General features: G+C 34.7%; 1 protein-coding gene across 2 annotated transcripts in view; it reads left to right on the forward strand.

Moving 5' to 3' along the window:
- Wdr64 (WD repeat domain 64) overlaps positions 1–14,191 on the forward strand; it is a 125,873-nt gene that overhangs the window by 53,583 nt on the left and 58,099 nt on the right. For both annotated transcript variants that reach the window (XM_026390771.2, XM_077802823.1), the window contains exons 9-10: positions 16–95; positions 10,208–10,347. In XM_026390771.2, the coding sequence (XP_026246556.1) occupies positions 16–95; positions 10,208–10,347 (220 nt within the window). The remainder of the gene's footprint in view (positions 1–15; positions 96–10,207; positions 10,348–14,191) is intronic.

Here is a 14,191-nt window from a genome sequence, read left to right on the forward strand (position 1 = left end):
CTGTTTGTTTTCCAGGCCTGTCAGAGAGTTTGCTATGCCAAGAGGAGCAAATACATTTTGCTACTGTATAAAAGCAAATGTGGTTGTCACTGGAGGTAAGAGGACAGTTCCCATCATAAAGAGATTTTATGCCTTGCAAAGAGTGCTCTCCTATTTTACTGCTGGGAATAACCTTTTAGGGAATTTATAAAATTTTATGAAGTCAAATCTGTATGTCGCATTCTGTGTGGCTTCTTGACTTGGGGACACACTTAGAAAAGCTTTCCTCAGCCTAGGAATCGGTGAAACAAGATTTTCTAGATTTTAACTTGCTTTTATTATTTGGCTTTATGTTTTACTTTTAGAGCTTTAATCCATGTAAAAACCTATTTTTACAAATGAGAGCATGAGTTCCTAAATTTTAAAGCTTCCTAAAATATAACAAAGCTTGTATCTTTATTTGCGTATTTTGGGGGGGAGAAAGCCAAATTTGTCAAATTCTTAAAAGGATTCCATGACCAAAAAGGTAAAGAGCTAATGACTTTGAGTTAACAGAGAAGAGGACCAAGTTTAGAACCTTGAATACCAACTGTCTAGGGGCAAGTAAGGTAGAAGACGGGAAACAAGGTCATCTTCTGAGAGTAAGGGGAAAGATGACATCGTGAGTAGTTTTAGGGGAAAGATAGAGGACCAAAACACTCTTTTTTTTTTTTTTTCAGGGATTAAACCCATGGATGCTCACCCACTGAGTCACATCCTCAGCCCTTTTCATTTTTTATGTTTGAGACAGGGTCTCACTGAGTTGCTTAGTGTGTCACTTTTACTGAGGCTGGCTTTGAATTTGTAATCCTCCTGCCTCAGCCTCACAAGCGACTGGGATTTCAGGTGTACACCACCATGCCCAACCTGAAACACTTTTTGAGATGCAAACTCCTCCTCTATAACACTGACTTTTTAGTTTACTGCACTTTGGAGTCAGATTGTCTAGGTACGAATTCACTCACAAGCAGTGTGGTGGGCAGATTATTTATTTCCCTAAAATTTCAATCTCATCTGTAAGTAGAGTTGCTTGTAGTATCTGCTCAAAAGAATTCAAGTAATTTAAATAAAGTACTTAGTACCATGTCTTCTGCACAATAAGTGCTCAATGTATGTTTGCTAATAATATCAATGGTAAGAAAAAGCATATCATGTAGTGTTTGAGATTAATTGAACCAATACATGCCTGGCACGTAGTAAGGTCTCAATAAATATCCATTTGGTCCACTTATAATACATAGGCAAAATTACTTTGGCAGATGTGTGAAGGTTTTGTTGGAATAAAGAAATCTGAGGTTGTGTTTAGAAGGCTGTTACCGCTGTCATGAATGAGATGGAGAGGGTCTAAATTATCATAGGTATCATGGAAAAAGAAAAGAAAAAGCAAATTTCAAGGACATTGGAAGTGGGGCTAGGGGTGTAGCTTAGTGGTAAAGTGCATGCTTAACATGAGTAAGACCCTAGGTTCAACCCTCCCCCCCCCCCAAAAAAAAAACCAAGCAAAACAAAATAAAAATCTAAAACAAAGCAAAAAAAATTGGAAATGAATGACTCATAAGGCAATTCATGCAGAATGATATTGTAGATTAGAAAAAAAAAGATCAGCCAACTACAATTTTGTAAGGTGGGAAATGGAAAAACATCATTGTGTTCATAGTGACACAGATATGAGGAAGAAGATGCTTAGGTGGATTTTCCATCTAAGCAAACAAAAGCTCAATTTTGAACCTAAAGTTCAAATGTTAATTAAACACCCAAGAGGACATTCCTTCTGTTGATGGGAAAAGATCTAGTTAGAGAGGAAGGGTATTGGGGATCCCAGACTGCCTTCAGGAGGGGGTAGACAAACGCACATTATAGGTATGGAGACTTATAGGTAAGATGCAAGTGAGCAAAGCAGAAATACAAACAAACATACATCAAGAAAATGTCCTGTATTGCAAAACCAAAGTTTAAAAAGAGTAAGAATAGAAAATAAAAAAAAACCTCTTTCCTTAAAAAATAAAATAAAATTTAGTAAATATACCATTTGCCTAAAGACATTAGAGCAAAAATACCCATTAAAAGAAACAAGATGTTAAATGAGTGAGTGCTGTTGGCCCCTACCAGGTAAGATACCTTCAATTCTTATTCCTAAATACTCATGGCAGGCAATGCCTGACTCCTTCTTAGAGTCAGCTGCCTCACCCTAAAGTGCCTATTTTGCAAACTATGAAGTGTAAAGATAGCTAAGCTCCTACTTCAGAATAGGTATATCTATCTGAGATATACCCTGAGAGCACAAAGCTAATTTTTTAAGTGTACTATGTATTCAAAGTTAATACTTAAATTAATGTTTTGTTTTCTTGAGTGAAAGCAATAACTATTTATTAGAATAGTACTTAATTAACAAACTGGGTCCCAGATTTTTCAAAATATATTTTTAGTTTACCTTCCTAAGAACAGGCAGTTCTTGGAAAATTGTAACCATAGTATTTTAGGTCAGGAGGATATCTGAAAGCATGTAGTTCAATTTCCTCATTGAGGAAAATAGAAGCAACAGGGAGAGATTAAATATTGAAAATTAAACAGTTTATTAGTAGCCAGGCTATGACTAAACTTATGAATAAGTTTATAACTAAATTTCTAATACATTGTTTTTACTTGTTTTGCTATCCAAAAGAATGCTATATTTTTTTAAAATTATAATTTAACTGTATGGTAATTTCAAGTAAATATTGTAGAAGGCCTAAAGTTGAGCACAAATTTAAGTATTAAGTTCTAATGCATAGTATACTTGGAAAAAAATTAGCTTTGTGCTCTCAGGGGAGTTATTCTTACCCCTGAAGTAGGAGTTTAGCTGTCTTTGCACTTAATTGTCATAAGAAAGCAAGGAGCCGAAACTCTAAACCTCAGTTCTTGTGCTCTAGTGAAAGAAGATTTAAAGTCAGACACCAAAAGTCATGCAGGAGAACTTTATTAGAAGTGAAAGTGAGGTGAAAATAAAATAAAAGTGAGGCTTAAATAAAAAGCACTTTAAAGGGAGAGAGTAGACTGTCTCCAAGCACAGAACAACAAAGAAGAAAATGCTAATTTTTTCCCCAATTTTATTACTGTTTGGTGTTTACCAGAACTGGGGACCACCTTCTGTACTCTTCACCAATTAGATATTCAACTCCTTCACATCGGGCAGTGGAGTTTTTGACCTTAGTTGGTCTTCTCTGGAACTGTCATGGTGGCCATCCTATTTAGGGGGGCTTCATCTACAAGTCAATCCCATGTTAATATGGTCATTGGGGTCAATTGCTGGTCAGAAGTTACCTTAGTGCACCTAAGCTACAAAAAGAATCTTCCTTCCCAGATAAATAGAGACACCTTTAGCCATAATTCCTAGCTTCATGTCAATATCAATGGACCCTATCAAGAGTTAGTCCCATTAATCCTTTTCTTTTGACATATTTCCCAATTAGCTCCTTTTGTTTCTGTTTCCTTTCTACAAATTAACTGTCACACTTTCTTGTTTACTTTGGACATAGTTTAAAGAAGAATCTAAAGTAATTTAAAAGAACACTTGTGACCTTGGCTGCATTTCACTGCTCATTGCTAATTATTACCCAACAAGATGTATGATCTATCATGGGCAATGGAAATGGACACATTTCCTGCCTAGACTACAAGACAAAGAAGTAGTGGGTGCCCCAAGAGATGAAGGAAGGATTGCACAGTGTGGTGGAAATGGAGCACCAAACATGACTGTATCAGTCAGCTTTCTATCACTGTGACAGAATACCCGAGAGAATCAACTTTAAAGGAGAATGGACTTATTGTGGCTATAGTTTCAGAGATTTCAGTCCATGGTCACTTGGCCTGTTGGTTTGGACTTGTAGGGCTCAGTATGCCATGGTGGGAATATGTGGCAGAGGAAGCTGTTCATCTCATGGCAACCAGGAACCAAAGAGAGAGACAGGAAGGGTCTAGGGACCCAATATCCTCTTCAACAGCATGATTCCAATGACCTAACTTCCTCCAACTAGGTCCCACCTACTAAAAGTCCCACCACCTCCCAATAGCTTCACAATCTGGGGACCAAGACTTTAGCACATGGGCCTTTGGGGAACATTCCAGATCCAAATGAAAGCAATGCCTAAGAACCAAACCACTAGATTCTGCCCCCATCACTGCAAGTCTTTATTATTAGGAAAAATTTTAATACTCTATTTCAACCCAAATCCCCCCCCCACCCCACAAAAACCCTTTGACAAAATAGTACTCAAATATGTGGCCAAATTGAGATTTAATTTTTAAAATATAATCATCATATGATGCTGTCACATTCATCTTAACCAGGTGCTTTCGACAGCCCTTTGTTCTCACTTAAAAGAAAGTAAAACTTTTTAAGAATACCAGCTTTGGCTACATGCTTGTAATCTCAATGCCTTGCAAGGCTGAGGCAGGAGGATTGCGAGTTCAAAGCCAGCCTCAGCAAAAGTGAGGGGCTAAGCAACTCTGTGAGACCCTGTCTCTAAATAAAATACAAAATAGGAGTGGGGATGTGGCTCAGTGGTCAAGTGCCCCTGAGTTCAATCACCAGTAGCCCCATACACACACACACACACACACACACAAAAAAAAAAAAAAATACCAGCTTGAATATAATCTTAGCATTTTAATCATGTCTGGGGGAAACGTGTTTAGTAAAGTTCTGGAACTTAAATGATTTCATTAAACTCAGTGTTCATTATATTATAAAATCCTGCTCTACAGCTTTGAAAACTTATTAGTTATAGTTTTTCTAGCTTTCGCAAAAGAAATCAAACATTTAACAGCATGACCAGCAAGAAACTAATACATTTCACCATGCATAATTTATTAAATTTCACAGTTTTGAAGCCTCTATTAGTAGAAAATGCAAATTCTCAATAACTGAAAACATGTTTTTCCCAGGAGAATACTCTTGTTGATTAGTGACTCAACCAAGCACATGTTGAAGTGTACAGTACGTACTGGCCAATGACTCAAAATATACAATAAGAGCTGTTTTGCAAAGCATAGTTGAGCAGGTTAAATATGCAGGGACACTTGTAAACAATTTTCCACAATGGCACAACTAGTTAGCTCGTTGAGTCAGTTGTCTTTTCTCCCAGCCTTGCGTTGTTCCTGGACCACTATCATCTAATTTGTTAGAGGTGCTCTCTCCTCTGTATTCATCTCTGAACTGAGCCAGCTCATTTCATGAAAAGCAATGTACTTGGATCAAGTGACTCACCAACTGAGATAAGAGCTTACTAAAAGAAAGAAAATCCTCTGGTGAGTGGCTTTATCTAAATTTTGGCTTAGTTAAAAAAAGAGAAGAAAAATAACAAAGAAACAGGACATTAGCTCCTTATGAGTCATAATATATTAATTGCAATATAAAATCCTATCTTCATATTTGACATTTTCTGTTAATACATACTTTCCTTCTATATATTTTGTGTGCCTTACTGCTATTGTTGGATTATAAACACTCAAAAGCAGGGACCTTGCTTCATATATCTATAAGAGTTTCTCTCACTCTCTTCCAAACATTTTATAGAATGCTCTGTACAAGGCAGGGACTTAGAAAAATGATAATAATAGTGCTAATAATATTCAACTTATAGTCCAAGATCTTTTCAGTTGCATATATACAATCTCAATTAGGTTCATGATAAGAATTATGACATAAGTTCATTTATCCCCATTATAAAAATAAGAAAATGCAGACACTTAGGTGAAGCAACTTACTCAATATCATAGAACTAGTGAATGATGGAGATAGGTTTCAAATCAAAACTGACTTACCCAGAGTATGCCTTCTTAACCACTTCATAAGAGAATCTGCTAACCAACTCATTTTACTTAGCAAATAAGAATCAAGCACTTAATAGTTGTCAAGGATTGTCATAAACAGAAATACAGGACTGTTATAGTTTGGATGTGAGGTGCCCCCCAGAATCTCATGCTTTCAGTTATTGAGACAATGCAAGAAGGTTCAGAGAAGAAATGATTGGGTTGTGAGAGTCTTAACCCAATCAGTGGATTAATCCTCTGATAGGGATTAATTGAGTGGTAACTGAAGTGACGGGGTGTGGATTTAAGTATATATTTGTATCTGGCAAGTGGAGATCCCTCTCTCAGCTTCCTGATCACCATGTGAGCTGGTTCCTTATGCCACACTCTCCTACCATGATGTTCTGCCTCACCTTGAGCCCAGAGGAATGGAGCCAGCCTTCAATGGACTAGGACTTCTGAAACCTTGAGTCCTCAATGAAACTCTTCTTTCCTAAAATGGTTCTGGTCAGATCTTTTAGTCACAGCAGTGAAAAGGCTGACTAAAACAAAGACTCATTGGATAAACAATAAGCAAATATGTAAACATAATCAGGATTAGTGCTATAAAACAAGTCTGATGAAAACACTCTGAGAACACTGCATCAAGGCCTGGGGAGAGTGACTAGGGAAGGTGCTAGAGAGGAAATATTAAAATTAAGTCTAAAAGGATTTTTTTTTTTTGCAAAGTAGATTTTTAGCAGGGAATTTCTTTGTATCCTTAACATTTAGCAAAATAGCAAGTGTACAGTAATTTCTCAAGAAATTTTTATTCTTGCTATTAATAAGGAAAACATGAAATTTTAAATTTGAGAAATATCCCACTTACTCATTTACCATAGTCCTTAAAATATCTGGATTGATATTTTAAGTCATCTTGGGCTGCTATAATGTAATAAGAGACTGGGTGTCTTAAACAACAGAAATTTATTTTCTTATAGTTCTGGAGGCTGAAGTCCAAGGTCAAGGTGCCAGAATGGTCAGTTCCTAGTGAGGGCTATTCACCTGGCTTATAGGTGGCCTTCCTCTGGCTGTGGCCCTCAAAAGGCAGAACAGTGGAGAGTTGTCTGGTTCCTCACATACGGACCATCATAAGGACTCCATCCTCATGAATTCATCCCAAAGGACTCATCTACAAATACCATCACAATGAGGATTAGGGTTTCTCCATATAAAATTTGAAGGAACATGATTCAGTCCATAGAAGTTACTTGAGAAACAGAAACTAAGATTCATATATGCCCTGCTTTTTTCAGCCTGTTTCTGATAATATTTCAGGATCCGAGAGTCTCTGAAATGAAAGCAGTTCACTTTCCCAGAGGAGTTAGATAAATGTTCAACAAAGATTCATTTTCAATTTACATGCATGTTTCCCCTGTCCTTTAGCCTTTGATAGTTAAAGCTTCTGATTCATATCCACACTGAAGTTACTGAAATTGTTCAATAGATATTAGTTGAACTCCTACTATATGTTACATACCAGAAACGCCAGAGTAAACAAGAAAAAGTTCTGGCCTCAAATCACTTAGAGTCTAGCAGCTGGAGTTGTGTTACTATACTAACACTGGAAGAATGAATAGAGAAAGAATAAGGTAGAAAATATACCATGCTCCTTTTTCATGGGACCCAACAAAATAATCCGAATTACGGAAGCATCTGAACCTATCACATTTGGCTGGCTTCTGAATATCTGACTATCTTGGTGTCCAATTGTTCCTCTACTGGCTCTTTCAACATGGAGAAGTCCATTTACATAAATAGCCCAATATAGCTCCTTTGCATGGTCAAACACATTACCAAATTAAATAAGATTACCATGTTGGATTTCAGGTGTTCATATAAATTGTTATTCTTAATAACTTAAGTTATATATATATATATATAATTATAATGCTATTATATAATCTTTTTGTCTAGTAGCCTAAAGGTCCTTGGTAATTTGTAAGATGCTCAGGAATGCAACATAATAATCCTAACTCAATTTCATTTTCTGCTGTGTGCTTCTGAGCAGATTATATTTGAATCACTAAATTAAATCATTTGATTAGAATAACTTAATCTTTAGGAGTCAGTTTCTTATAAGAAGGTTGGATTATATAATTTCTAGGATCCCAATTTGAAATTATTTGCTATTTTTATGACTCAACTTCCAGGATGACATTTAATGAGTTGTTGGTAAAATAGATAATCCAATATCTTTAAAATATTTCATATTTTAGAAACTATTACACATAGATTAAGTTACTCTTTTTAAAGACATAAATGGAATACAATCATGTTAGTTCTGATAATGCAGGCTGCTGTAACAAACTCACTCAAATTTTATTTTTCATACCATTGGAATTGTAATAGATCAATGGTAAAAAGATATGGTCAAACAATCTACATAGTAAGGAGATAAAATTAGCAAATATGTACAGGAGAAAATAATACTATCATAAATTAAGTTGAGATAAAAATAAAACATCATTTTAGATCTACTAAAATACCAAACATTTTAATTCATGGTAATATTCATGTGCTGGCCAGAGTCTAACAAAACTGGTAGCCTTGAAATTTGGTACAACTATTTTGGAAAGTAACCCATCAGTATTTTAAAGTCATAACAATGTTTATAGCCCTTAATATAATGATCCCACTCTTAAGGATTTATCCTCAGTGAATAACCCAAAAGAAAAAAAAATATCATGCAAATAAGTGTACATTATAGTATAGCTGAAAAAAATTTAAAAACTAGAAAGATCTAAATAATTTAATGGTTAAGAATGGTGAAAGAACAAATGGTTAAGAAATTGTGAAATAGCAATGTAAGGTTATGCATCCATAAAAAAAGAATGAAATGCTGTGAATTGCAGTAACATAGATGTTCCTGGAGGCCATTATAACTGAAATAGGTCAGGTACAGAAAGACAGATGCCACACATTCTCATTTATATTAGGAAGCTAAAATGTTAATCTCAAAGAAGTAGAGAATAGAATTGTGCTTACCAAAGCCTGTGAAGGGTGTGTGAGGGGTGGGGGGGGGGAATAAAAGATGGTTAATGGTTATGGAAATGCAGTTGGACAAGAGGAATAACTTTTAATGTTCTCTAGCACAGTAGGATAGTTTTGGTTGACAAGTAATTGAATATTTCAAAATAGTAGAGAGGATTTTGAATGTTTCCAACACACACAAAAAATATGTCTGAGGTGTAATATATGACAATTAGCCCAATCATTTCAAACTGTATGTGTGTGTGTGTGTGTATATATATATATATATATATATATATATATATATATATATATGACAATGTAATATGTATATATACATATACATATATATGTAAATATATATAATGTATGATTACTATGGATCAATTAAAATAAGAATAATTTTTGAAAAGCAGAACAAAATGGTACAATTGCAACTAAAATGATAATTATGAGGCCATGGACCCACAGTTGTCCATGAGCATAAAATAATACATAGTGAGAGCTGGTCCTGGTAGTGTACACCTGTAGTCCTAGTCACTCAGGAGGCTGAGGCAGGAGTATCACTTGAGCCCAAGTTTTTCAGGCCAGCCTGGGCAATATAGTGAGATTTTTATCATAAAAAAATTGGCATAAAAACATATCCAGAATCATATATGACTTATATTTTTTAAAAAATTGGCATAAAAACATATCCAGAATCATATATGACTTATATTTTTAAAGTTGACACTGATTTCCTAGAGGGAGTAGAACTAGGGATTATGGGGATTATGGGGAAAAGACTTTATTTTGCAAAAATTATACTCTTTTCTACTATTTAAATCTTCTACCATGTACCCAGATCATAAAAAAAACTGTCTGTGCCATGATAGTAATTACCTATAAATTATATGAGCTTATGGATGTGTGTTAGAAGGGAAGATGGAAAAATAAAAACAGTTGATTTGTTCTAGTGGTAGATATTATGTGTAGTTTTCCCGTTCCCTTGATTTTTTCTTATTATTATAATGTTTGCATAATTTAAGAATGTGAAAATAAAAGAACAGCTGCCTTAAATACTTTTTGGAAATAAATAAAGCATAAATAATACATTAATGCATGAAGGAGTAGGGAAGTATTGAATCAAGAAAAATTCTCATCAAATATTTATGAGAATTCACATTTGTATGTATAAATACAATTACAACAAAACAGCCTTGACAAGAAACAGCAGATACAGATCAAGGCTAGGCCCTTAGCAAGTCAATCACAGAATTTGTCCTGGAAGAAATGGGCTATGATTACTTATTAAAAGAAGGATAAGGATGTGATTGAATGAGAGAGATACTTTTTAAATTTTGACCACTTGAGAAAATAAATAATCTTTCACTATCCTCCTTTTTAGGAGATGATAAAGTCCTCCGGTTGTGGCACCCCAATATCAGCACCAAGCCTGTGGGGAAACTGGTGGGACACATGTTCAGCATCACCGAGATGGTAACCAATGAGAAAGAGCAACACCTCATCAGCCTTTCTTCTGCAAAGGTAACAAGAAGAAAATAGCGAAATCAAAATGAAATCTGTTTTTTTTCTTTCTTTCTTGAAATCACCTCTTAGAAGACCTAGGGTGCATACAATATTTGATGAAATAATGGATAATCACTGAGAAAAATATTTAATATGAAAATAGAATTAATGAGCTTCTATGTTATTTCTGTTGATTGTAGCCTAAGAAAGGGCAGGTTTAAAACAAGTGTAAAAGGAGACAATATTGGGAAGCCAATGTTATCCTCAGTAGACAAAACAAAAGAGACTGTCATTAAAGAAGGGAACATCACCATCAAAGAAAGAAAAAAATAAACGTTTCTGTCACTGTCATCATGAAACTATTTTAAATGTTCTAGCCAATGTAATACAAGAAAAAAAATGAAGTATAAATATTAGGTTTGAGAAGATCCAATTACTATATTTGTAAATGATGTGATTGCTTGAAAAAGAGTAAAATCAACTTAAAATTTTTAAAAATGAAAAGCTCAATAAGTTGTCTTGTTATAATAGCAATTTATAAAAAGATAAATTTCTATATAAGACCAATAACTAGTTATGAAAAAATGGTCAAAGAAACAGTATTCTTAATTACAAAAAGTATGACGTATTTTGGAATAATGTTAATAGGAAATATTCATGATTAATAATAAGATAACTATAAAGTTTTACTGATGTATTTAAGAACATGAATGTTTCTACATGGAAATATTATACTGTAAAAGAGAGTCTTCATCAAATTAATCTATGTACTTGATGTTATTTGGTATTAGTTAATATATTAATATACAAGAATATCCTAGAAACTTTGAAAGATATAACTAAAAGGTGACACTTCTCAATTGGATATCAAAACATAAAGTCACAATGAATAAAACAGCAGTAGGTAGACAATGCAGGAATTATTAATTTCATCTCATTTATGAAAGAAAACAGAGATTTCAGGAATTAGTAAATATGGGTGTGGGAATTTGTATATGATAAAGATAGCATTTCAAATATGTGAGCGATGAATGATTTATTCAATAAATGTTGGATAAACTGATTAACTCTATAGCAAAAAAAATATGTAATCAGGTCCTCACTTCATAATAATGCAGCGAAATACATTCTATATGGGTTATGGATAAAACTAAAGATGTTCTAGAATTTTCCAGAAGAAAATATAGGTGAATATTCATATAGTTTGGGGGTAATTTCTAAGCATAGCATCTATAGCTAATGGGAGAATAAATTTAATTACATTAGCATCCAAGTTTTCTATAAATTATGATAATTATCAAATTATCAAATACCAAGTTCCATGTACTGTGCTAAGTATTTTGTAAGCCCAACTCATTTAATGCTAATAGTGACCTTAGAGGACTAGGGACTAATCCCTTGAGACCCTTAGAGGACTAGGCTTGCTTAGCCATGTAAGAGGCCCTGGGCTCAATCCCTAGCACCTATGTGTAAGTGCACATACACACAGAAACTATATGAAATGATTCTATCAATTTTACACAGGTGAAAGAAAATGAGACCTAAATAACTTGTACAAGGTCACATGGCTACATAGTAGCTAAGTGTAGCCAACCTGGCAGCAGCTTCTTCCTCAGACTGTCTTTCTACCTTCATAAATAAAGTTAAAGGCAAGCAGCAGAGAAGACAAAAGTGCAATTTAAAGGAAATATACTGGAATAATACCCATAAACAAAACAAAACCTTGATAAGTAGGAATTAAAAGGAGGAAACAGGAGTAGAAGGAAAGGCTTAAAAACAGACTGGCATGTTCACATAGTGCTGGGTAGGAGTAAAAAAGAACATTGAAAAGGGCAAAAGTAGGGCAAGTACAATATCCTAACCTACTTCTCATGTATTTCTTAATATTTCATGTTTAAAATAAAACTTATTACACCATGTGACATGTTGCTCAATGTATATAGAGAAAATAGACAACTATATTTTAAAAATAGGATGATTAAATGGACCCAAATGAAAATAAGGGTTCTGCACTTCATTCAAAGTGGTAAAAACAGTCATCTAAACAGTGCATGATCCTATAAATGAAGTAATGCAGAGATTATAGTAGTGCCCCCTATCTTCAGGAATACAGTCCAAGGCTCCCAATGGATGCCTGCTCCATTGTATATACAAAAGACTGTACTCTGTTCTTTTTGTTGCTTTTTTTTCCCTATAAGTAAACACCTAAGATAAAAAATTGATTTATAAATCTGGCACAGTAAGAGAAATAACAATAATAATACAATAGAACAATTATAACAATATACTATAATAAAATTGCCAGCATCACTCTCTTGTGTTTTATTTATTCATTTGCAGTACTGGGAATTGAACCCAGGGATGCTTTATCATTGAGCTATATCTGCAACCCTTTGTTATGGTTAGATGAGGTGTCTTCCAAAAAGCTCATGTGTGAGATAGTGCAAGAAAGTTTAAAGTAAAATGATTGGGTTAGAGAACAATCAATGCATTAATCCACTTGAATGGATTAATCCACTTGAATGGATTTGCACCACTTGAATGGATTGATCCACTAGAAAGGATTAACACCCTGCCTAGGCAGGTAGGGTGTGTCTGGAGGAGGTAGGTCACTGAGGGCATGACTTTGGGGTACATATTTTTGTTTCTGGTGAGTGGAGCTCTTTCTGCTTCCTTTCCATATCCTGAGCAGCTTTCTTCCACCATACCCTTCTGCTGTGCTGTTCTGCTTTACCTCAGGCCCAGAGCTATGGGGTTGTCCATCTGTGAACTGAGATCTCTGAAACTATCAGCCCCAAATAAACTTTCTCTCCACTGTGTTGTTCTTGGTAGGTCTTTTGGTCACAGCGATGACAAAACTGACTGAAACAACCTTTTAAAAATATTTATTTATTTATTTATTTATTGGTACCAGAGATTGAACCCAAGGGTGCATAACCACTGAGCAACATCCCTAGCTCTTTGTATTTATTTATTTATTTATTTATTTATTTTTGAGACAAGGTCTCATTAGGTTGCATACAGCCTTGCTGAGTTGCTGAGGCTTGCTTTGAAACTGTAATCCTCCTGCCTCAGTAGCTGAGATTATAGGTGTGCACCACCATGCCTGCCTATTCTCTTGTGTTTTAGAATCATTATAAGAAATAATGGTTCTAAAACATAATAATGTCAGCGTTGTGAGCATAAGCAGTGTGCTACTACTACAATGGATCTGATAACTGATATAGCTAATCAGTGAGTATGCAACTGGCCAAAGGGATGATTCACCATCTGGGCAGGATAGAGGTTGGTGGAAGATATATTTCTGGCATTTTCCATTACATAATTTTGTTGTGTTTCATATTTTTGGACCACAGTTGACTGCAGGTAACCGAAAGATCAGGTAACTGAAACTGGGCAGCAATACCTCATATAAAAGGGACTACTGCTCAGGTTCATCTTTTGTATATACAAGGTGCCTATTTCAAAGATTTTACTCGACTTCGTCCCCTTCTGAAAAGAGAATTAGAGGGCTGGGGTTGTAGTTCAGTGGTAGGGTGCTTGCCTAGAACGTGTGAAACCCTGGGTTCGATCGTCAGCACCACATAAAGATAAATAAATAAAATAAAGGTATTGTATCCATCTAAACTACAAAAAAATTCAAAAAGAGAGAGAATTAGAACTTTCTGGAACCATCTAAAACAGAATTACAATAATAGTGGCACAACTGTTTAAATGTAATAAAACTCATAGAACCTTACACTTAAAATGGATGACTTTCACAGCATGTGGATTACACCTCAATATTGTTGAAAACAGATAATTAATGTGACATGCCAAGAAAGTAAAAATTCAAGAGAAAAAAGGCTTTGATTTATGGTAT

Source organism: Urocitellus parryii, chromosome 9 (assembly GCF_045843805.1).
Source record: "Urocitellus parryii isolate mUroPar1 chromosome 9, mUroPar1.hap1, whole genome shotgun sequence".
Classification (NCBI taxonomy): Eukaryota; Metazoa; Chordata; class Mammalia; order Rodentia; family Sciuridae; genus Urocitellus; species Urocitellus parryii.